Raw genomic sequence first — 25,173 nt, 5'->3', positions numbered from 1 at the left:
TTCCATTTTTTTCAAAGGGACAGTCTGTGATCAGATGGTAAGCACATGGATTCGGAAGGCAGGACTCTGGGTGTCTCTTCAGCTCTAAAAATCACCTCTTGGGTCTTAACGGAACCTGAGAGCCAAGCCCCAGACCTTTTGAGGAACAAAGAAATATTGAGCAAAAGGAGCTACTGCTTTTCTCATTTTTTTTTTAGGCTTCATTCCTTTTGTTTTGTAATCTGAAATTGGTCTGAATCCATCACCTCTGCCCCCGCTATATCACTCTGTTTATAAGTGGCCGTAAACCCCTTGCATTTATTAACAATAATAATGGCTTCTGATTTTTGAGTGTTAACCATGTGCCAAGCATGTGCTAAGGACTCTTAATTGCATTATTCTACACTCCAAAGAGTCACCCTGTGAAGGCACACGTATTATTCCCTCCTTCTCAGGGACCCGAGGCTTAAGGTCACTTAGCTTGTAAGAAGTAGAACAGGAATTTGAGGCTTAGTCTCCTGAGCTTTGGTGTTGGTATAAGGTGTCCACACCAGCTGCTTGCTCTGTGGCCCACAGGACAGAGTCCAGGTTTTCTACAAGGCATCTGGTTTACAACCTTCCGAGCCTGTGCCTCCTCTTTACTATTGCACTCAGAGCTGCGAACCTTGTCACCCACCCCAGACTCTTAAGTGAGCCACTCCAGAGCCAAGGACAGCCTCCCCTCCCCCTGCCGCCCTGGTTTGTCCCCAGCAGAAGGTGCCACAGTGCCTTAACTGCATGCCTCTGGGTGGCTTCTTCGTGTCAGTGTCATCCTGCCCTACGATTGTCCTGGACACCCCTTCATGTGAAGTGGCCCTGGTTACCTGGGGGGGGCCCTCTTTTTTAAACTCCACTTTTGAGGTAACTGAGGACCTTTTAGCCTCCCAGCCCAGAAGGGGACCATCCCCATTAAAACCAAAAGCAGAGCCTGGAGAAAGTACATTCTGTTTTCTCTCACTTGCTTATAGAGCCCTCAGCTCACCTTACCAAGTTCCAAAAAGTTTACGGATGTCTGACTTTTATAAGATAAAAGCATCTCATCTCAGTCAAATGATGATGAGGGATTTCAGGAAATTCTCCCTGAGGCCAATCCCAGATGATTCACGACAGGCTGTGCTACATCTCCCGTCTTATGGGTGTTCATCAGCCTGGCCTGAAGACCATCCTGTGTGCTTTGATGCCAAGATGTCAAAGCATCCCCTCCCCGCCCCACCCCCTAGCCCTGCACACCCGCATACCCATTGTCACTCCTTAAGAGCAAATTCCTCCTTGGGATTGCAGATGCTTTTTCCCCTCCAGATAAGAAATGCATCAAGGTAAATGTGCACAATTCAAGAGGGAGGCTGGCAGTCATAAATACCAGAAAAATGTCACAGGACATTGAAGAAGTAATGGACTAGTCATAGTGGCGCAGATGAAAGGACGTTGGCTCAGAATTCTATCACCTTTCATTCCGTGGTGAGCATTTCCTTTGTCCATGTCTAATGTCCCTGCATGGCACCTTGCTCTCTGTGGGTCTCTGCCTGTGGCCAGCTGCATCCCCAGTGAGAAACCCTTGGCGCTCAAGGAACACTTCAGTAACCTTGTCTGGTGAAAGGGGAGGTAGGAAAGGCAAAGGAGAGAAACAATGGTGGTGCCTTCCTTTTCCTTTTGGAATAGAAAGAAGGAGAAGCCCTTTTTGAATCTTTGATAGAAACAAGGAGTACCTTCTTATATTGCCAGGAGCCTCACTCCCTTTGAGGAACATTTAGGAAAGGAAAAAAAGCTGTTGATGTGAAAAGTGAGAAATTCAAAGCGTTACATTTTCTCTTGTCAGATTTCATTCCTATACAAGAGGTCAGAATAGCGCAGCTAGCTCATGTGCTGTAGTCTAGTTATGTCCTACACCAGAGAAAAAGCTGATTCAAAGACCTCCACGCAGCAGAAACAAGAGAGGAGGGCCTGTTTATTTACACACCGCCGCCTCCATAAACAGGAAAGAATGATTTGATCACCTGCCAGCTGGCATTAAACAACAAGACAAGTCTGGCTCCTTATGGTCAAGTCCCCGGCATAAGAATCTTTTCACCCCAGTGACGTTTCCTGGAGCAGATTGTTATAGCAAGAATTAAATAGCTCCTTTTGGAGGCTTTGGTCCATCTTTTCTTTTATGGAAGCTACTTGATTTTTCTCAAAGGAGGTTGGTTTTCAGAACAAAAGGGAAATGGACAGTAGCATCTTCTTTAATGACAGAATTTTTGTCAAAAAGCAAGATTATTCACACTGAATCCTAATTCCTTAAGTGAGGAGTTATGTGTCTCTTTGCATCTTCAAGAAAGGTCTTTGGTGAAAGCACCATGAGCAGACCACATGGTTGCTAGGGGCTTCATGTTCTCCTTCCATGAATCACTGAATGGGGGACGCTGGAGGAGGCCTCCAGGGATGATGAAGTCCTGGCCTCCTCTTCCTCCACTGACCACAGAACTACACACCCATCATCCCAAAACTTGAGTTATCCTGCTCCTAAAAATAGCCCACAAATAAGAAGGGATTTTTCATTTCCACTCTCACTTATCAGTAACGCTCCCATGTGCACATATGAAACTGACGTTAAGGTCAGATGAATTGCCGTGGCTCTGTTTCTCAAGTACATGGTCAGCACAGAGTCATCAAGAACATATTTGGAGATGTGTTTTTCAGGAATTTCATGGGTCTCAAGCCTGGGGCTTGCCCTCCCAATTCTTTACAGAAAGCTAAAAATCATAGTTAAATTTGAGAAGGTGTCTAATTTTTTTCAATTTCTTTGAAAACAGTACTATCATTTCTGGTCACTTTTACAATTGTTATTTTATTCACTTCAGTGCCCCTTGTCTATAAAATCTCAAAACACATGTGGGAAATGCCAACTTCTGATTACATTTGTAAAATTCCAACCTTGACCCCAAAGCTGTGACTGTTCAAGATGCCAGATACACAGAAATATTTACTAGGCTTCAGGAGAGCTGTCCAATCATATAAATCTTGATTCTTACACAAATCCTCCTCTGGGAGTAAAGATCAAAATAATACTGTGATGATGCAGTTACTCAAGTAAGCCCAGCCAGACTTCATGGTAAAGAGAGATTAGAAAAACTGAAAGAAATCTTCTGGAGTTCTTTGTCTACTTTTGAATGGTGGCTCTCCGGTTCCTTGTTTGTAATCAGACTGTCCTTAACCGAGAGCTTCTAAGACCCTCACAGGGTGTCAGAGCCAATGTGAGTACCCTGTCCTTGTCCTTAAAAGCACTCTCTCACAACAGGACCTGTGACCTGACAGGACAGATGCTGGCAAGGACAGAGAAAATGAACAGGGATCTACCCCAAGTTATCAGAGCAAGAGCTTGATGAGTTGATGGTTCTGGGGGATGTTAGCCCACACGTGGTAGGGGTGGGAAACTTTAAGGAGGTTAATAAGGCTTTGTGAGTCCCTCTCAGGTGGGTGCCAATGGCCATTTACTCACTGATCCTTCACTCAAGAGAAAGGGATTAATATATCCAAGATCTTAATAAGAACATCTCTCTGATGGTTTGTCAAACATCTGAAGAAGTTCATATGATTATAACCACCCTAACCATTACCTGCTGTAATAATCTTTGCTTAATATGACCTAATGTGTACCAGTGATACAACTGAGGGTCCCAGACAATGACAGAGAAGAGCGTTGTGCCATGCTCTCCACAGCCTTTGACAGAGGGCCCCTGAAGCTTCTTGGGATTACCCTAAGAGAAAGATTTGGAAACTTGTATTGATAAAAGGCAAGTCAAGGAAAGAAGTTTTCATGTTAAAAAAAAAAAAAAAGAAGAAGAAGAAGTTTTCATGTTGAAGGGCATAGAAATGCTGAAGAGACCATAAGACCTCACAGACTCATGCGCCACCCCTGTCTCTAGCTTCCCAATAGTGACAGGAATAGAGAAGGAGCACAAGAAACATTGTGTAATGTTGAAAAAATAAGCATGGCCTAAGAGGAAAGATGACTCTGTCATCATCTTCATCCCTAAGTCCTGGGGAGAAAGGTGAAGGAATTCTGTGAAGTTCTGAATCCATCATCTGCAGTGCAAACTCATGGACTTTGTGTCATCTTTTCTGAAAGTTACTGTTTTAAGAATGCCTGAGTGGCTCAGTGATTTAGTGCCTGCCTTTGGCCCAGGGCATGATCCTGGAGTCCTAGGATCGAGTCCCGCATCGGGCTTCCTTCATGGAGCCTGCTTCTCCCTCTGTCTGTGTCTCTGCCTCTCTTTCTCTCTCTGTGTCTCTCATGAATAAATAAATAAAATCTTAAAAACAAGTTACTGTTTTAAAATATGATGAATTTTTAAATGGCTATACTCAAGGACATATGTACCAAGATTTTCAAACAATGGAAGCATGGACCACAGTATGGACTTCTGCATGACTTTTATAAATAAATGGCATTGGACTCCAAAGATCCAGTTACCCCTTCCATCTTCAATGAAGGAAGCTCTATTCTGTTTCTAGAAAACTCTTGGATTTGGTATTGACTGGCCATTACCAGCTTCTGGACTTACACTGTGTCTCAAGGTCACTGTTTAGGAAAGGACAGTGATCTATGGAGCCAGAATTTGAAGTTTCAAATGCCCATTTTTGTCTCCTGAAACCCACAGCATTGATTGCAACCTGAGTCTGCCTCAGTCACTTCCACTGGATACTCTTCATGCCTGTGATCTAGAGAAACTAGTAAGGATCTTTAAAAGGTATTAGAAACATATTCACATTTAATATAGATCTTTATTATCATTGCTCTTAAAAATGAAATGGCAAAAAAAAAATGACATTAGAAGAGAGAGCTCTGTGAAGTCAGCCCCTAGGCTTGGGGAGATTAGCCTGCAGAGTAAATATAATCTGTCCTCATCTCCAGAGCCAGGCTATCACCACTAAGTTTGGAGAGAAGCAAGGTTGTACATGTGAAAGGACTCCCTCAGAGCAGATGCTGTATGGCAGTATGGCCACTTGGATCCCACTGATGGTGTCTCACCCACCCTGGTCATCATCTCCAACCCTGTGAGAGAAACCCCAGCTCTTCTGCAGCTGGGTTCAGTTATTACAACAATCTATGATCATGACTCTCTTCAAAACTCAACCGATCTGAAAGCTAAGAGCACCGGCTGAGCCAGGAGGTCCAGGAGATCCTAGATATCATTGTTCTCAGATGACATAGCATGGGAAGTGATGTCTAAGAAATTTTAGGTCACTCTGAAAAATTAGATGAATGAACTTGAGTAAGACAGGTGTGACAGAAGAATCCAGAATCAAGACAGTGTTCACCTTAGCCAGAAATGCTTCCTGGACCATGCTACCTGTGGACTGGCCCTATTTTTCATTGTTCAGCATTTCAAGCTTTGTTTATGGACTTCTGCTTTAATAAACCATTCTCCTCCACCTTCCTTTCTTTTATCTTGTGCTCTCGTGGATTCCAGAGCGTCTATAAGAATGAAGGGAAAGCACGCAGGCCCCATTAAAATCTCCTCTTCCCAATTTTCCACTTGGCATGACAGCCTCCAGGAGCATATTTCATCTAGAAACAGAGACCATGTGGATTCCTCAACTAGAAACATAGCCTCTCATCCACCCGTCTTCTGAGGCAAATATATATTGATGACCAGCAACAGTGTCTGTCCTACCCAGTGAACTGAAAAAATAAAATTTATGCTTTTATGAAGAAAGGAAGAATATTCTTGCAGTTTCTAGAACCCCAGGGCTTCCACCTAAGACCCTAGCACTGCAGTCCAGGCCTACTTATGGACTTTGAATTCACATGTGAAATCAAGCTGAGGATGGAGGCCCACCTGGCAGAAAGCATCAGGCCTTTCAGAAGATGACCATGAGTCTGGCCATTGTGGGAGCACATGCTGGGGAGCTGTAGAGAGAAGGGTGGGCGGGAAGCTCCTCGAATAGCCATGAGGAGCCCAGGTGGGGAAGATGCGATAGCAATACTGATTGATGCTGGGAACGAAGAGGACTGCCCTGCTTTCAACACACAGTCACATATAAGCACTGTGGAGTTAATTTCAGGGCAGTGCTTGACATCCATCCTCACAGAGAAGCAAAACCTTAGATTGCCAAGTACGTCAAAGCTTGGATGCAACCCCTCCATTGGAAAACAAAGCATACATCTTTCTATTCTTTGAGCTAATGAGCATTGAGAAGTGGGCAGGTGTTCTTTTCTTTTCCTGTTTCTCACAGTGACATCCATTGACCTGCACCTTACATTCTGTGTAAGATGCACAAAGGAGAAACGCATCTTACTTAGAACACCAAGCATTCTGCATTCAAGTCTGTGTGGGCACATGTGTCCATGGCAAATTCAAGAATGGCAAACAGATAATCTCGTGGTATATTTGAGTGGGAAGCTCAGCCCACTTCCCTAGTGTGTATCAAAGGGGATTCCAATTTTGCATATTTCTAGGTTCCAGCTCTCTGGAAACCCCTCTGCCCAGACAAGGTGCACTTGTTCTTATATGGCTGCTTCCCCCAGCGGGAAGTTGGATGCTGCTCTGGGTAGACACAGGACAAATTCTAGTTTTCCATAAAGTTGAACAAATCTGACAGAGCAGGAGCATGGCCACTTTTGCAGCTTCCCATCCTTCTTTTTCTCCTGTTTTCCCTATCCATATGCCTTCTTATATATGATCACATTTCCAAACTCCTGGATCGTAGAATGAGTTGAAGTTCCTTTTGACCCTTCCTGGAGAATGTGCTTGCTCTCCCTCCTCTCTCATGTCATCATGTCTTTGGTTTTCTTTTTCCCACCATGGCAGGTCTGTCCCAAACGTGGGGCCCATCCCCCTGTGTCCCCTCAGCACCTGGCATGGTTACATGGCAGGCAATATTGCACTTACTTGATCCTACCTTAAATATCCTGTCTTTTATTCCCCAAGCGCACTATCTGGATAGGGTAGTTAAAGGTATGGTCTTCCTTCCTCTATTTTCCTTTTGTCTTTGTGTGTGTGTTTGTGTATGAGCATAAAAGGAGAAATGTGTATATAAGAGATGTATATACACCCCATAAGCATGGTGTCTAGATGCTGCCACATTCCCCAGCTTTGTCACAGCATTCACTGCCCAAAGGGTGGGGTTTTGGTCACAAGGTGGTTGATATACCTGAAGTGTCATTCTTCCCCCTAAGGTGTTCAATCTGTTACCATTGTGCTGTTGTCCTTCCCTGCCCATACACACATATACCCTCACTCTTTCTGCCCTATCTTATATCACCCTGCCCATCCCTTACAGCTCCTAATCCATCAGAATTAAGATACTGAGGACCAGGGTGGGTGACCTGAGAAAAGAAGAGGCCCCAAAGCAAGCTAAGAAATCTCAGCAACTACATTACATTACTGTCACCATGTTCATTCATCCAACAACCACATATGGAGCTCCCACTAGTAGTAGTACTGTGTGCTAGATACTGTGACAGGCTCTGGAGAATTGGGGAAACAGACCCCTGACCTCAGGGAGTAGATGATCTGTTTGTTTGGGATTTTTTTTTTTTATTCCTTTTCAGAGAAGGCCCGAGTTTGGTAAGTTTTCTGTTTGAGGAGTGTTCCCTTTCAGGCAAAGTAATTCCATGTTAAACATCTTCATTAACTAGGCAGTGCCTCGTTTTCCAAATCGGCCTTATTATTCTAAGAATAAATCTGAGAAAGGTCAGGTATGTTTGCACCTAAAAGAAATCCAAATCTCCCGACGAGAAATATCATGCCACATTCATCTTTTTGTCCTGAAGTCCTAACATATCACGTGGCACAGGATATGTGCTCAGTGGTTAAGGACAAGTACTTCAGTGTCAGACTACCTGAGAATGAATCCCAAGTCTAACAGTTAACCGAGTGACCTTGGGCAGGTTACTTAACCTCCCCTCACTTGGGAGTCCCTGTAAAATGAACTTGATAATGGGACCTACATCATTCGGTTGGCATGAGGATTAAGCAAACGAATGCATGTAAAATGCTTAGCACACGGGCAGGGATGATGCTCAGTAAATGTTAGCAATGCTATTTTATCATCACATTCTTATTCTCACCGCTAATTTGGAGGACTTCATTAGCCAGAGTAATTTTCCAAATTGTCGAGAAAACAGTTAACTTGGCTTTTCATAAGAGATAGCAACTGCTGTCTAAAAACTTATGGAAAAGGTTTAGGCAAAACATGAATGACTGAATGCTTTCCAACCAGAACATCTTTGTCAAGTACAGGAAAGGTGTTAGTAGGACCCATCAGATGGATGCCTGGTGTTGAGAAGCAAGGTCCCATGCATCTTATATGCTGGTCTTCCCCTGAGAGTACAGTCATTCTGGAAAGAGAGAGCTGTACCTGTGAGCCTCTCTAAAATAGGCATTTCACATAATCATTATCAGAGGAATCTTCAGTAAGGATTCAATTTAATAATGTTACCATCTATTTGGTAGAATTTGTTCCTACTATCTGAATATTTTTCATATCCATGAGTCTTAAGTCCTTTGAATTTTTTTAAGGGAGCAGATATAACTATACTCATTTTATTAGAAAAGGAAATTGAAGTTGAGTAGTTGAGGGGCCCACCCTGGGTCACACTTCTAGCAAGTGGCAGAACCAGGATTTTTAATTTCCTGACCTAATCCATATTTCCAACATTCTCTCCTTCTATCAGCAGTCACCAGGAATGTCCCATAATTTCCAATATTCTTCCTCCAAACCATGCCTTCCAAACTGGCACCCTCACTAGGTAGTGAAACATTCTCTCTCAAACCACCATTTTATTATCTTTAGTTCAGAAAATATCACCAGACCTTTGTTTGGATTAGGCCAATGAATCATAACTTGTTTTAAAAGACAAATGTTCAATTACCAAAATCTGGGTTTGAACCAGGCCCCCATCCTGCTGACTTTTCTGGTATAATGGATACTAATCCTAAAAAAAAAAAAAAAAATTCAGAGACCTCTACCCTACAAACTAAGGACTTGTCAGAGTAGAGTATCATGACAGCCAAGACAAGCCAACTTTGGTTCTTTGTTTTCCATTTGCATCACTAGAGACTAAAGAACCAACATGCACTTAACAAAGATGTCAAACTCCTCCTAAGTGCCAGGAAATATGGATACCACACAACAGAAATGCTTCCTATTCTTGTATTGCCAGCAGTCTAGCAGAGTAGATGCTAATAAAACAAATAATTCCAACAAGTTTGATGAGGGTTATGATAGGGGAAGTTCAGGGGCCACTTAGCAAGAAGAAACCCTCCACCCCAACTTAGGCAGTGCCTTGTAGACCAAGATTGTGAACTTTAGCAGAAACATATGAGAAAGGTTTTTTTTTTATTATTTTAAAATATTTTATTTATTTATTCATGAAACACACACAGAGAGAGAGAGAGAGAGAGCCAAAGACACAGGCAGAGGAAGAAGCAGGCTCCATGCAAGGAGCCCGACATGGGACTCAATCCTGGGGCTCCAGGATCAGGCCCTGGGTTGAAGGCAGGCACTAAACCGCTGAGCCGCCTGGGCTGCCTGAGAAAGGTTTTTTAAAGCAGGATGATGACTTGATGACATCTGTGATTTTGAAAAATCAGTCCGACCATATTGGGGAACAAGAGCTCAGGGGGAACGTTTGGGGGCAAACAGACCAATGAGGAGACTCTTGCCATCATGTAGATGGGAGATGATGTGACCGACCTTGTCTAGAGAAGTGACTGTAGGGGTGAAAAAGTACAAGAGAACTGGAAAGAGAACCATAAAGAAATGGGACATTCCGATATATGATAGGGTCGCTACGCAGCCCCTCTGCCACTTAACTAAAAACTGTCTTCAAGGATTCAGAAAGTCTTCCTGTCATACCTGATGCTAGCTTCAAGGGGACTTCTTTATAGGCTTACGCAGAAAGCTGAAGATAAAGTGGTCCCTTGTCATTTAAAGGGCATCTTTTCTTTTGAAAAGCTTAGGGCTTCTCTAAACCTTGAAATTACATTATTTTGGCTCTAGCAAATGCCTGATGTGAGTCCTTCCAGAGGGGATTGTTAATGTCAGTTGGGTTCTCTGAATTATTGATGAGTTTCAGGAGTTTGTAGAATTAATGAGCTTTAGTGGTGGGTAAGGATGGGCATATTGCTTTAAGTAAGTCAGCAAGTCACCCCAGAGGAGGCTTCCTCATACTGGCTAATGGGGGTATGATTACTCCAGAAGCAAACTGCTGGCTGAGAGCAAACCTCATTTAACCCACAGGTACTCAGAGTCCCTCTGAAACCCTGAAACCGATAGGACAGTGCAGACCCCCAGGGTATAACTTGGTCCATTTGAAGAAACTAACAGTATTTAAAATGTTCCTGTGATTTCACATATAGAGCTTACCCTCCCCAAGAACACCTGCCCCCTGAAGCCGTCTCTGAGTACCACAGAATGTGTGCACTAGACATGGTGTGCTAAGACGAGCTCACTAGAGGCAGGGGTTCCCAAAGAGGGTTTTGTGGAATGGAAGATTCCACATTATCATAAGTGGTTATAGGGGAAAGAAAGTTCTGAGGTCATATTGGAAAATGCTCTGATAATCAAATAAGCAAGTTTCTTTATTCTTGCAAGACTCTCAAAGCCTTTAATGTATTAATATTCAGTGTGACTTTCTAGAATAAGATTATAGGATAAAATATTTTCCAAACTTATTTGACCACAGAAGCTTGTTTTTGAGGACTTCATAGAACTAGCATTCCACAAAATTCACTTTGGGAAGTATTGTTTGAGATTAGTAGACCCATTGTAAGTCCTTCCTGGAACAAAGTAAGATATAGGCAACTAGAATATAAAATTATTGAGGGTGGAGGATATATCTCATCTCTGTATTCCCTAGAATTAATACACACCTGCCTGGCATCCAGTAAGTGCTGGGTAAAGTTTGTTGAAATTAATTACAGTATCATCAAAATTAAAGTTGTTTTAACCCTATCTAGTGAGTTAGTTGTACTGGGAGGACCTAACGCATTGTCTCATCTGAACATTCATTTTATAGATAAGAAAATTGAAACCAAAACAGGATAAGTAACTATGCAGCAATCCCACAAGCTAGGCAACAGGTACCAGAACCTAGGTCTCCTGTCTCATTCATTGATTCATTTCACCAAATACCCATTGAGTACCTGCTGTGTGCAAGGCACTGGGTTAGATCCAACACTGCCTTTATGGAATTTATATTCTAATGGAAGGAATAAGACATTAAACTAATTGCAAAATTAATAATTTACATACACTCTGTTCCAAGGAGAACAGAGCAGTAGGAAAACATGAAGCGGTGGGCCTGAGTCGGGACTCATGGCCTTGAACCCATCTTGCTGCCTCCCCACTGAGCTGCATGTTAACCCCCATTGCTGGGCTTATCTCAGCTCTCTTTGGCAAGATTTGTATTTATGAGGACCATAGCTCTTGACCCAAACATTCATACAGTTGGCACCGGCAAAGGTTATTTTCTAGTTTGTGACTTTCTTGGTGAAGTTATACAACATTAAGACAAACTAACTCAATTATAGTAATAGCAGCTATCATTTATTGAATGCCTGCTTATGTTACCCACTATGCTAAATAATTGGCATACATTATCTCATTAATCCTCTCAGCAACATTTTGAGTTAGGTATTATCTCCATTTTACAGATGGCAATCCTGAGGCATATAGAGTTAAATAATTTGCCAGTCATCCCGGGGATAGTAACTAAAAAGGTAGTATGGGGATTTGAATTGAGGTCTTCCCAATTCCAAACTCCACACTGTGTTACAGGACATGGTTTTAATATACGATTTCGGATTAAATGGAGTGAAATTAGAACTGCCTTAGAAAATCAGGATCCGAAAAAATAACAAAAAGTCATTTAATTTAACAATAATATGTAGTTAAGCCATCCATGGTAAAACCTCAGTAGATGGCAACTGTCATTGTATCACTGTCCTGAAGCCTCTAAACCGGGAGGTGGAAACTCCAGCAAACTGACCAAATCTGGTCCATCACTTACTTTCAAATAAAGTTTTATCAGAACACACCATCATTCATTTGTAAGTTACATCTGGCTGCTTTCCCACTACAATAACAGACTTGAGTAATTGCAACAAAGACCATATGGCTCAAAAGCCTAAAATATTTATTATCTGGATCTTCACAAAGTTGGCTGAGTCTGATCTAGACAAGCACCTCACATTTCTATGTTGCCATTCTGTGAGTCCTATATGAGGTTATGGGTACAACTTATACTATATGCCTTCTACTCAAAATAGAAGGTGAAGGTCAATAGAAGATCCAGATATTGTCTTCAAGCTGTATATCAGGCTTTGTGCATCATTCATACATTATCTTATTTAGTCCCCTGAGCAACCCCATTTTGTAAGTAGGCTGAGGCCCAAAGAAATTATATAAGGTGCGTGGGTCATAAAAACCACTGAGTGGCAAACCAGACTGATAGGGCTTTCAATCTTGTACTCTTACACAAGAAGTGCTCTTTGTGGCTGACAGGAGGCTACGTCTTAGAGCAAGAGAAAGGAATCTACTACCATTCTTACCAGTTGGACTCTACTTCCTTCCTCCAAGACTGATTTCAAATATAAATGAGGCTCAATTGAAAGCCAGTCCTAGCTGGATGGATAAACATTTAAATGGGACTAACTGGAGAAAGAGAGAGTCTGTAACTGTTTAAACCAGGAAGGGTAGCTAGTGTCCGCTGCCGGGTCAGGATGCCTGGGTGATCACCTGCATGCCACAGCACTGCTCCTGCGCTTTTACAACTGCTTTCTCAGTAACTTGTGGGGTAGCTGTGCTGGTGGCTTCCCACCTTTCCCAACAGGCTTCTGTTGTGCAAAGACCACATAGTCTACATTTGCTTCTAAACTTCTGGAAAGATCCCTCTTAGGTTGGAGTGCACAGTCAATAAATGTTTCTTCCTTTGAATGACCAACACGGTAGCCAGAGTGATTGATTGATTGCTGTCTGAACATCTCAGATACAAATGAACATGTTCTTTCCTTTTACTTTGTAATAAAAGTCAACTACCAACAGCCCTTGAAATACTAAGGTTTTATATTCTAATTGATGGGTCATTCAGTGAGTCTCTACCTTGGCCTATGTCTTGTACTGGACAGCTACATTCACACTGGCCCCATTTAAGAAAAGTGGGTCAATTTTCAGTTATTTCATGGCAGAAAATTTACTCTGTAGCCATATTTGTAGCAGTTTGCTGCTCATAATAATAAATTAAGTTTTATAGATGGCTTTCACATCCATACCCTTCCCCAAGACTGAGCAGGACCAGAGAGAAGACACAGAAGGCAGGCCAGTGAAAGGTGTTCTTTGATAGCCGCTCTGAGGAAGGAGTTGGCAGGTGTTAAAATGAAGATTTGAATGAAAACCAAGTGCCAAATAGAAGCTGAAGTGAACCATGTAACAACAGATTCTCAGACATAGATTTCTGAGCCACGAACTCAGAGAGAAGGGTTTAAAAAGATGGTAATAAAAAACCTGTAAATCTACTTGACTAGTAAGAATAACTCCCCACCTTATGATATGGGCAAAGCAGAACCAAGGCTGAATCTAAACATCGCCTGACCTTCTTGATGAAATCACCCGAGGTTTTCTCAGACAGATGGCCACTCCCGTATCAGGTTCCCACCATATTTTGTACATCTCCCTGAGGGCTTTTAGCAGTGAAATATTTGGATCCTACAAATCTGTCTTCTTTGATAGGTAACTGGCTGCATGCTCCTCAAGAATAAGAAATAGGTCTTATTCTTCTCTGTACCTCCAGTGCTAGCCCAGAGAAGGTGCTTGATAAAGGACAGACAGGCACATGGATGTACGGATGAGCAAAATCAGGGAAGGGCAGCCCCACCTGTCCCTGTGTTTGCAATCACAGACAGCCCTAGCTAGTCTCTCTCAGGGCAATCATCGGGGTTCCTCTGTGTGCAGAACCCTCTTCTCAGTGACTATAGATAAGATGGGCAGAAAAAGACCCAAGGACTCTTCCTCAAAGCAAAGACAGTTGTTTAGGAGAAAACAGGACAAAATGAATGAAAAGCCTAGGGTCCAGTACAAGTAACAGTACAACAATACTTGACCCAGTAACAAGTGCTGAAAACAGGATAGCCCTTCTAGGATAAGCCCCAGAAGTGCTGAGAGGAACATAAGGAGTAAACAGAGAGGGGCTTCCTCTGTTCCAAACACCCCCCAGAAACAGGAGAAACACAGAAGAGTGAACATGGAGGAAGGATCAAGTCCAAGTTTCCTTCAGTTACATTCTGTCAGGCCCATATCCACTGACTCACTCTTGGGAATCCTGATCACTTTTGAAAGGGGTCGGGGGATATTTGATGTGGAAGGTGCATCTTTCAGAACTATTGCCACCACTTCCCAACTGGGCCACCTTCCTGGCCTTCCTAACGTGTGGCCTTTGCCAAGTCCTTCTACCTCAGAGTGTCCTTGGCAGAGTGGCAGTTCTCAGCCAGTTCCCGGCCTCTCTGGGTGCTGAGGGCATCAACGCGCCAGCGAATGTGAGCATGTTTTCCAAGCAGGCAGGAAGAGCGTGAGTGTGTGTGACCACAGGTGGCTGCAGACGATCAGACCTCGATGCTGTGTGCTTTGCCTTGCAGAGGGCTGCCCTGGGTTGTGCAATGGTAATGGCAGATGTACCTTGGACCTGAATGGGTGGCACTGCGTCTGCCAGCTGGGCTGGAGGGGAGCCGGCTGTGACACATCCATGGAAACCGCCTGTGGTGATGGCAAAGACAACGATGGAGGTAGGGATCCTGCACCTGGGGACTCCATGCGGCTCCAGTGGGGGTCGGGTTGGGGCCCAGAGTGGAGGGTGGGCATCACTGGGCCCGCAGGCCAGCAGCACACCAGCTGTCCAGTTAGCGAGGCCTGCCAGGGAGGCATAAAACTGCAGGTGTGGCCTAAGGAATGAGTACATGTCTCTTGTTGTTCCATCTTAATTAATTTAAATGAACTAATGTAAATGAAATTAATTGCCATCTGACAGCCAGTGGAGGGGAGAAGGCATACAGAAGAAAGAATTTTCTAGCAATTCAATAGTGGGAGGATTTGCCTGGCAAAGTTATGAAATCCCCCTCACTGGAAATGGACAAGAAGAGGCCCGTCTAGTTTTGTATTATAGAAAATAGCAGAAAGGACACATCTTCAGTGGAGGGAGATTGAGTTACCCTCAGCTGAGATCCCTTCTCCCCTGATTCAGGAAGTAACCATCACTAAGCCACCTTTGCCCCACACCCTCTGTCCCTGTGGGTTTATAACAGAACTGGTCTTAGTTGATAGGGTTTCTTCAAGTGCTGCGTAGTCTAGACCCTAAGGAAGAAAGACCTGGACTTGTGGCATGTTTCTTAGCTGAGAGAGAAGAGATCAGGGTTCCAATCCCTAAATCCCCATTGACCCCCTGTGTATCCCTAAGCAAGTTACTTGATGTCTCTGGGCCTCACACTCCCTATTTGTGAAATGGGACAGTTAGATTGTGAGGATAATTCCAATCCTTAGATTAGTCCTAGAATTAGCCTTCTCTTTTTCTGTTGTGTTACTTGGATGAATATAATCACGATATGCTCTACTTTCCCTCTTGGAAGATAGGCTGATTCTTCCTGACTCTCCTAATCTCAGGGGGTGAGTAGGAGAGACTAAAAAGACAGAAATGAAAAGAATTTTAAACAGTCGACCCTTCCTCTCTTAACAATGGCCTGACAGCTGCCCTGGTCCAAATGTGTTTATGCAGCTACTCCACATGGATGCTCAGGGACTTTCTAGTATGTGGCACAGAGTATAAAATCAGCAGGCCACCTACTCCTTAGAGTGGCTCTGCAATCTCAGAGCACTGTATGGATTAAAAGGCCACACATCTTTATTGTGCGTATTCTAATTGATTTGCCTTCAGTTGACTCCAGCAGCCCAGAAAGGGCTACTTCAGACTACCAACCTTTGTCTGAACTGGCTTTTGGTCCATCACCTGCTGCCTGCACCCAGGAGGTGATCAAGCCCATGCATCCAGATCTGGGCCCAGTGGAGTCATTGTCAACAAGGAGCTTGAGGGGTTGAACCTTGGTACCCAGGCAGAGACAGTGGATCCAAGTTCTCTTCTTGAGACCTTGCAGGGTTGAAATGTCCCTTAATCAACCTGAAACTTACCGAGACTGTTAATTCTTTTTTGTTTGTTTGTTTAAAGAGTTTATTTATTCATGAGAGATACAGAGAGAGAGAGAGGCAGAGACACAGGCAGAGGGAGAAGCAGGTTCCATGCAGGGAGCCCGATATGGGACTCAATCCCGGGACTCCAGGATCACGCCCTAGGCTGAAGGCAGATGCTCAACTACTGAGCCACCCAGGGATTCCCCCAGTGTCCATTAATTCTTGTGCTCCGTAAATATCCAGAGTTCCTCTTCTGGGTCCAGGTCCTAGGCCAGGCATGGAGATGACAGAGTCTTGTCGCTGTACTCCAGGAATTCAGATAGGGGAGGAAAAACCCAAGGTGAAGTGCCAGTGGACAGTGTGAGTGCCTTGCAGAGTTATATTATTTGGTGTGGGAGCAGGGACACATTCACCAAGAAGGTGATGCTCGAGTAGGCAGGTATTTCCTGGAAAGAAAGGGGCTTTATGATCAGAGAGATCACCATGGGCAAAGGCAGGGCAAGACATGGAGGGACACCAAGCATCCCTGTCTCCAGGCAAGAAAAAGTGCGATAATATTTGCTCTTCATAGGATATCCTCTTCATAGGATAGAGATGTTAGCCTAAATTACTTGCATCACTCCTCAGCCTTCTCCTTCACTTTGCCTATAGACACAATTCTAATGGGCAATGGTAATTTCATGTAATCAGAAGGAAAGAGACCAGAGCGGCACCATGAAGTCATGCCCCTGTCAAGAACGCAAAGTCTTGGCCCAAGCCCTCAAACAGCTGTTGAACATCTGGGCAGCAAAGGAACTGAGTGTCCTTGAGAAATGTGGGGAAAGGGCACATATACAAGAATAGGTTATAAAATGAGATTCATCTGTTCTCTCACATGTAACACAATACGTGTGTATCCTGTATCCTGTTGACCAGCCAACTCTCCTAGTGCTAGAACTCACCAGTGTTTACATGGTGCACGGGCACACAGGAGCCCAAAGCCTCACAACGTGGGTGGGTGAAAGAGCTTCCTATCATAGGAAACGAGGTTGATCCAGACCCCAGGGAAATGGAGTCTCCTCCAGCCACTCTGAAAGATGAGCCAGCAGAAACTAGAAAAGAACAATCAGAAAATCCTCAATTGCAGATGATATCTCTTGCATTTATGGAGCAGGTTATAGACTGGAACGAGCTTTAACATCTCTTAGCAAAGCCATATGATAGCATTGTAACCGGAGTTCGTTGACTCACTCAACAAACATTAAATGAACGTCTGCTCTGCATCAGGCCCTGTACTGCACCTGGGGCTTCAGAGACAAATAAGACACAGTCCCTGCCCTTGTGCAGTTCACAGTCTGGAGGGAGAGATAAGCAGCCTGCAATTGCACTGCGGTGGGATAATTGCTGTGGTGAAGGGGCAGCCACTCATTCAACTGATACTATCAAATGCCTCAGTACCCTCCTGGGAACTGTGATGTGGTCCCTGTCCTATGAGGCTTCCAGTCTAGCCAGGAAGACATCCATGGGTCATCATGGTTGGGAAGACAACTAGCTGTGGAGACCAAGATTTGAGGGAGCCTTGGGTTCTTAACTGTGAAATGAGGAAACATCTCACCAACAGTCCTCTCAGTTCGGTGGACTCTCCACCCACTGGGGGAGCCAAGGAGATGGTGCACAAGATCCCTGCTTCATAGAGTAACAGAGATGAAACAACCGTAGGGAGTCCCCATGCGCTAGAGGGGACAAGGCTATCCTCACTGGCCTCTTACTCTGAGTCTTGGCCAAATGGGGACAGTTTTCATGGAGGGAGAAATGGGGCAGGCTGTACCAGGCATCACAAGAGTGAGCCGTATTTAGCACTGGGCTATTTGCCGTTCAGTCAAGCACACATTTACTGGGCTCCTACTGTCTGCAAGGCACCATGTTCCCTTCTGAGGGGATATAAAGAATCAGTGAGCATGGCCCAGTCTTTCTCCCTTAGGAAGCCCAGTCATTTGGAAGAAATTGCTATCCTAACAACTAAATCTAGTGGAGGCAGAATGGAATAAATGCCTTTCTTTCAGCCATGATGAATAAGTCAGGGTGGAGTGGAAAGTGGTAGAGCCTAGCTGAGCGATTGTTCTTGGCTGATGTGACTTGGAGATGTGGCTGATGTGACTTGGAGAAAGTATTAGCCAAGGTCAGTGTCGAGTAACAGGGCTGGAAGAGTCACAGCACAGAGACTCCAGCTCCCTCCTTGTAAACAACTCCCCCGCATCTTGTAGGCAGAGAGACTGGATTCCAGAAAGGGGATGTCATAGCACACATGTCAGCATCACACAGAAAGTCAGTAACATGGTCTGGACTAGGACCCAAGACCCTTGACCCTGGACTAGGGCTCAAGGCCTGGACTTGGACCCTTGACCCTAGAGCTCTGAGACCTTACAGGGATTCATCCTCATCCTAGAAAGGCAGTGTGAGTACTTACTCGAATTTAAATGGGGCTACCACAGCTCCCAAAGCTGACTGGAGGCCGAGAATGATAATTTGCATGTCATTTTACAGTTTGCAAAACAATTGTGCATTCACCTAACAGCGCCCATTGGATGTGGTATTATTATCCTCTTACTATTTCTGTATAATGAGGAAACTGGGGCTTCGTGAGCGGAAGTACTTTACCCAAGTCACACAGCTGATGGGTGGCAGAAACTGCCATGGTCTTGGAGGTCTGGCCACACTAGAGCTTTTCAGTGTGCGCGGACCTCAGACACATGGCTCCATTGTAAACCCAACCGTGGCTCTTCAAGTTACCTGAGAACGGCTGGGTTCTCTTCTTTCCCACTTTTCTAGGCTTAAATCAGTCCTCTCTAAATAAAACTTGAATTTCAAGCTTCATTAAGAATGCTGTCACAGTATTTTTAAACTATGAAACCAAAAAAAAGGGGTGGGGGGGGCTACGAGTATGACTGAGTTGGGTTTAGCGTTATTGGTTTGTTTTTGTTTTCATTTGTGGTTGTTGTGTAGATTTAAAAACAGAAGACAGACTCTGAATGTGACTCAGTGACTCCCAGTCTGCTGATCCTCTGTCAGGGCTCCCCTCACCCTGACTTGCCTCCCGATGTCACCAGACCAGTGGCTGGTGAGGGACCCCGTGAGACCAGCAAGCAGAAAGGCCCCAACCCACCACACGGTGTGAGCTCGTCTACGTGCCTGCCCCACTTGACAAGAGGATGTGCCTGGTTCATGTAGTACGGTCATGAAGTGCTATCCCATGAGTCTTCTCATCTGTTGCAGGGACCTTCTGATGGGACATGTTCATTTCATACCCATTCTGAAATGGTGAAACTGGGTCCCAAAGATACAAAATGGCTAAGGAATGAGAATAATAATGCCTGCCTTGCAGGGTCGCTGTGAGGATTGCAGGTGCATTCAAAGTGCCTGAGAGGCAACACAGGACAGCGATTAAAAGTACAGGATCTATACCCAGACAGCCGGGATTTAAACCTCAGCTCTCTTGTTTGCCGACTGCATGTCCCTGAGTGGGCTCTTCAACTTTTCTAAGTTTTAGTCCCCCACCTGCAAATGTCAGTTCTCATTCTCCTGTGCCTTTCTACCTGTATGCACAAAAGCATGATATTTATTATAAAAAATATATATATACCCATATAGAAATAATTATTTTTAAGAATTGGAATTACACTTTCTATGAAATTTTATACTCTAGTTATTTCACTTACAATTAGAATCTTTTTCATCTCTTGATTAAAATTCATATACCAAACTGTTCCATGCTCATTGCTGGAAGGAAAATAATTCAAGTTTACATAAAGAAAAGTAAGAGCCATAGGTTAGAGAGCATTCCCCAGAGCCAGGCTCTGTGCTGGACATTCTGTGGACGCGATGTCCAGCCCTTCACAACAGACCTGCAAGGCAGACATTTCCATGCAGGGAAACTGAGGTTCGGTGTGCTGGAGTCGTTTCCCCAACATCACACAATGGATCAGCAAGAGAGCTAGGATTAGAATGGAATGGGTCTTAAAAAAGAAAAAAAGAAGCCAGAATATGAAATCCCCTGGAATCTTAAAACAACCAGACCCCTTTGGATGAAGAATTTGTAAGCAGCTTCAAGGTGCGATCCTCTTTTCAGGTGCTGTTGATCCCATTAAAAACGATCGTGGATTGCAGTACGGATCATTGGTAGATGCCATCTGGAAGGAGAAATTTCTGGAAAGCAGAGAACAAAGCTGTCTGCCCTCCCTCCTCCTCCCCATCTCCCTTTGCTGGAGTGGAGAGCTCACGTAAAGCCATAGAATTCAGTCACCCTTCCCACTTTCTCTAAACCACGTTTCTTGTGATAAGAGACAAGAGAGAAATTGACCTTTAAAAATCCTGTGTTGCAAGGGGCAGATAGAGATTTTGCAAGCCTTTTCAAAGAAGGCACAGAGTTTATTATAGCAAATGACAAAAACTTCTCCCAGATGTGTAGAGAGGGGGAGGGACATTCCACCCCCATCCCCAGGGCCTCCCTGGATGCTGTTCACCGCCTGCCATAAGCCGTTCTGTGGCCACACTATGGGCGTGAGTGAGATGAGGTTGGCTGCTGGGCTGTGGAGCAGGGGCAGCAGCTAAGCCCACGGAGAAATAGATGGACTTGCTATATGCTGTCTACGGGGCCGTGAGCATAAGGAGCATGCAGACAACTACAACACGAAGAATTTCCCCTTGAATTTGCCAGACCTGCTCCCATCTCTGTTCTTTCGGCTTGCTCCTGTCCACCCTCCAGCCCCCACTGAAGCATTCTGTCTTCCAGACAATACCGTAGCCCAAACTGGGTTCCCACCTTCTGGCTTCCACAGCCCCATCTCTTCCTTCTTTCCCAGAACTGTCTTGTCTCTGGCTGAGCCAAGGGCTGAATCCTGCAGAGGCGTGACTGTCTTCTCCCTATCTGTCCACATGATGGACACCGAAGGGACGAGCTTGTCCCCGTGCCTGTTTTCTAAGGAGAGAAATGAGCTCCTCCTAGGGGGGGACTGGCCTCCACCCCACCCCATGGCCCCGCCTAAGTGACTGAGCTGTTTGCCTCGGGGTCCTCAAATAATCATTCTTTCCTTTGTTCATTCGTTCAACAAATGAGATGCTCACCGTGTGCAGGGCACTGTGCTCTGCATTTGGGGTAGAAAAATAAACCAGTCCATTCCTAACCCAGTGGAGGAACTAGAATGTCCAAAGTATTGACAGAGAAAGATGTAGACTGTGGGATGGATGGTCCCAACAGCTGGATTTGAAGAAAAGTAAGATACCAAGTTCCGAACTTTGCCTCACTTCACAAGCCGGGTGACATTGAGTAAAGTCACTTAACCCAAGCCCCAGCGTCCTCATTTGTAAAGACGAGAAGGCTAGCTGAGCCTTCTGTGGGACCCTGGGGCCCACCTTTCACTCTGAAGGGGTTTCAACCAGCTGGCCACCAGGAGAGATGGGCCCGAGCCACAGTAAGGCCAGGAGGTGGCCCCGGGGCAGGGTAGCCCCCAGGCAGGGTAGCCCTGGGGGCTGTCTGACCGAGAGGGCCACCAACATCAGATACAGAGATGAGTCACCCAGCGTCCCACCACTCACTGGCAGCTGTTAAGATCACAAAATGAACAGAAAGCTACTCAGGATAGTGACTAATGGCAGACCTCAGCCATTCCTGTGCCATGTCACCTGTCTGCAGGGCGTATTCCAGGGAACAGCCACGGGCACTAGGGGGACACCAGAACCTCACTGAAGGACTCACTTACTCTGCACAACCCAGGAAGCTGTCAGCGATCCTAAGAGACTGGCAGGGCACATTCTCCTGGGTGCATGTGAATAAATGAGGTCTCAGACATAGGAAGGCATGTGCCCCAGGTCTCATGGCGAGAAAGTGACAGAGCCAGGGAAGCAGATGGCTCTTCAGGCTCCTAGCCTGGATGTTTTTCTCTCTTGTCCCCCATTCCCTGGTCCTCAAGGTTACCTGACACCCACCAGCAGGGCAGGCACTATTTGCCGTAATAAAGGTATAATAGCATAGAAATAAAATATGGACAATTGGTAAGTCAGCCAGCTTGTGTGGAATATACAATTAAGTAAGATATGAAATCCTTGGAAAATGTAAATGTTTCCAAACTAGCCCCACCGGACAATCATGAAAACTATACATTGATGCATTTGTGGTCCATCCCAAAATTTGATTGTCTGTCCTCAAAGCATACTTTTTTTCTCTTAACCAGAGTCTTCTAAAATCTGTCATCTATGGCTAAGAAAACAAAAGTGTAGAAGAGTCTCTCTTACTGCAGGACAGCCACATGCCCTTATCGGGCTGCCATATGCTGCATTTGAAAATAGAAGGGTTTGCACAAAAGCTTGTCTTGTAAACTGAACCCTTGATAAGAATTTTGTGGGCGCTACTTGTTTTTGAAATAGGTGCTTCATTTGACAATGATCATCTCTATTAGCAAAGGTTTAGCTCACATTTACTACTTTGCAAATATTTGCTGAGTGAAGGATTAGGGAGTGTCTACCCAGAAAGGCATAGGCAGACGGAACCCTTGACCTGGCATTGTCACTGTCCTGTGAAGCATACTGGTGAGCCATTCCAGTCCTGTGTCTCTCATGAGAACCCTGCTTGTGGGATGTGGCTCCATTTCAGAGAACCCCAATCTTCAAGTCCCCTGAGTCGCCACTTCCATAACTGACAACTGTGTCTTTCCAGCCATCTTCATCTAATTCAGTTCTTCAAAGCCAAACTACATCCAGAAAGGGCAGCCCTGGAATGTGCGATGGGAGGGAGCCAAGGCAGGTCCATTGTGAGGATACCTGTCCAAGGGAAGCACCCAGCCAAGGAGCTGACAGGGGCTCTTATTTACCAAGCACATACTTACGTGCTGGTTATCATGCCAAGTGCTCCATATCCATGATCTCACCTAATCCCCCAGCCTACCTGTGAGGTACGTCTGATTGTGCCTTTTACAGATGAGCCAAGTTGAAGCTCAGAGCCCTTACTGAGACTTTCATTTCCAGTAGAATGGCCAATTAGATCACAAAAGGCCTCTGATCACAAGAAACAACAATTTCTTTTTAAAAATTTATTGCCTTTCTTGTTTTTAAAAAGGAAAGAAAACAGGAATGTGGGGAAGTCTGATTCCAGAAGCAAAGATAAAGCCAGAAGCTAGAGCAAGAGGCACAGGGATACTGGAATGAGTCCCACAGCCCTCATCTCCAGGAACTCAATGTCTGGGGAAGGAGACAAAGAAAATCAAAATTAGAGTGTGGGGAGGGGGAATGAGTGCTGTGATGGAGGTCACCCAAGGAGCCGGAAGGGCACCGAAGAGTGGTATTTCAGCAAAACTCATAAATTCATGTTTTCCACTTAAGAAATAGTTCCCAAAGGTCTCTTCAGGACTTAGAGAACCTTTTATACTTCAGAAAGAACTGGGCTCAGATTCCAAGTCTGCACCTTCTCTCACTACAGGAATTTGACCAAGTTACTCCGCCACTTTGAGCCTCTGGTTCCTTCTCTCTAAAATGAAGGTGGTGACATGGCTGGGCAGCTCAGTCGGTTGAGCATCTGACTCTTAATTTTGGCTCAGGTCATGGTCTCAGGATCATGAGATCATAGAGCCCTGTATCGGGCTCTTTGCTCAGCGGGGAGTCTGAGATAGATCTCTCTCTCTCTCTCTCTCTCTCTCACACACACACACACAAATTAATAGTGTTTTGTTTGTTTTTAATAAAATGAGGGTAATGGTGACAACAGTGGCTTCACAGAGCTGAGAAGATTCAACGACACACTTCTTGAAAGCATTCCTTGTCAAACATTTAGCACGATGCCTGTGATCATCATCATCATCATTGTTTAATATAATATCATTAATAATAACAATAATTCCTGGCTAACCTTCCCCTCAGGACTAGAGAACAGGAAGCAGTTCTTCCAAGATGCCACAGAGCAGAGTGTTTATAAAGAGGTAAAAGACTGGCTTCCAGGGTCTGCTTCGGTGGTAAACAAGAGCAGGCAATAGCTAATAAAATTTCAAATTAGCCATGACTTTTCACAGCCCTTCAATTGTGCTAGCTGATTTAATGGTCAACGTCCCTGCTCACTGGGATTGAATAATGGAGCATTTCTGCAGAGTTATGGATGCGGCTGCTGAATCTGTCATGCTAACATCAATAGCAGAATGCAAATAACCCACAGCCCGGGCTGTAATTATGTGTTTAAGCAATGTCTGACAGGGGCAGCACGAGAATGTGTGATGGAGCCTGCCATCCGCAGCAGAAGACAGGTGCTTGGCTAGGCGGCGAGTGGGTGTATCTGGGAGCTGGGACAGGAGCCACAAGCTAGGACCCAGGACAGTGCTGGTCAGAGGATGCCTTTCCTCCACATCTTAAGATGAATCCAGGAGGTGAGCAGACAAAGCACCAATGGTCCTTCACTTTGGAAGGAAGCTGTATGTAGACTCAGGAAGGGGAACTACCCCTTAGTAAGTACTTACTATGTGTCCCTTACTCTGCTGGATTTGAGGACATAGGTTTTGTATTTATGTAACATTTATGTGACACTTTTATAATCCCCTTGTAAGACATGTGGGAAATGGAGGCAAGAGAGTTTAAGTGACTTGCCCAAGGTCACACTGTAGTAAGTTTCAGATCCAAGATTTGACCCCAATCTGGGTTCCAGAATCCAGGCTATTTCTGCTCTGCTGCCCTCAAGGAAGCCATAAAGTCTTGACTACCATGCCGAAGTGGGCGAGAAAGATGAAGGATTTTTGTCCCTGATTTACCTAAGAAGAAAACTGGATTTCAGGGAGGTCAAGTAGCTTACCTGAGGCCACAACACCTCTGAGGCTAGGGCTAAGGGGCTTGAGGGTGCTGCCTGCGTGGATGGGGCACCGAATCTAGCCAGTGCATGTGCAGTGCTCTGGTGGCAGCATCTGTATTATAAACCCAGGGAGACAGAAGTGAGGGAAGTACGTCAATGATGAGGAGCCTGGGGCTCGGAGGGTAAATGCAGGCATT

At 44.8% G+C, this 25,173-nt stretch overlaps 1 protein-coding gene across 5 annotated transcripts in view; it reads left to right on the top strand.

Moving 5' to 3' along the window:
* TENM4 (teneurin transmembrane protein 4) overlaps positions 1–25,173 on the top strand; it is a 2,813,748-nt gene that overhangs the window by 2,690,361 nt on the left and 98,214 nt on the right. For all 5 annotated transcript variants that reach the window (XM_072794810.1, XM_072794811.1, XM_072794814.1 and 2 more), the window contains 2 exons: positions 6,933–6,959; positions 14,640–14,786. In XM_072794810.1, the coding sequence (XP_072650911.1) occupies positions 6,933–6,959; positions 14,640–14,786 (174 nt within the window). The remainder of the gene's footprint in view (positions 1–6,932; positions 6,960–14,639; positions 14,787–25,173) is intronic.

The sequence above is a fragment of the Canis lupus genome, chromosome 23 (assembly GCF_048164855.1).
Source record: "Canis lupus baileyi chromosome 23, mCanLup2.hap1, whole genome shotgun sequence".
NCBI classification, from domain to species: Eukaryota; Metazoa; Chordata; class Mammalia; order Carnivora; family Canidae; genus Canis; species Canis lupus.
Note: the sequence above shows the minus strand (reverse complement) of the source record. Positions and strands in the feature narration are given on the sequence as shown.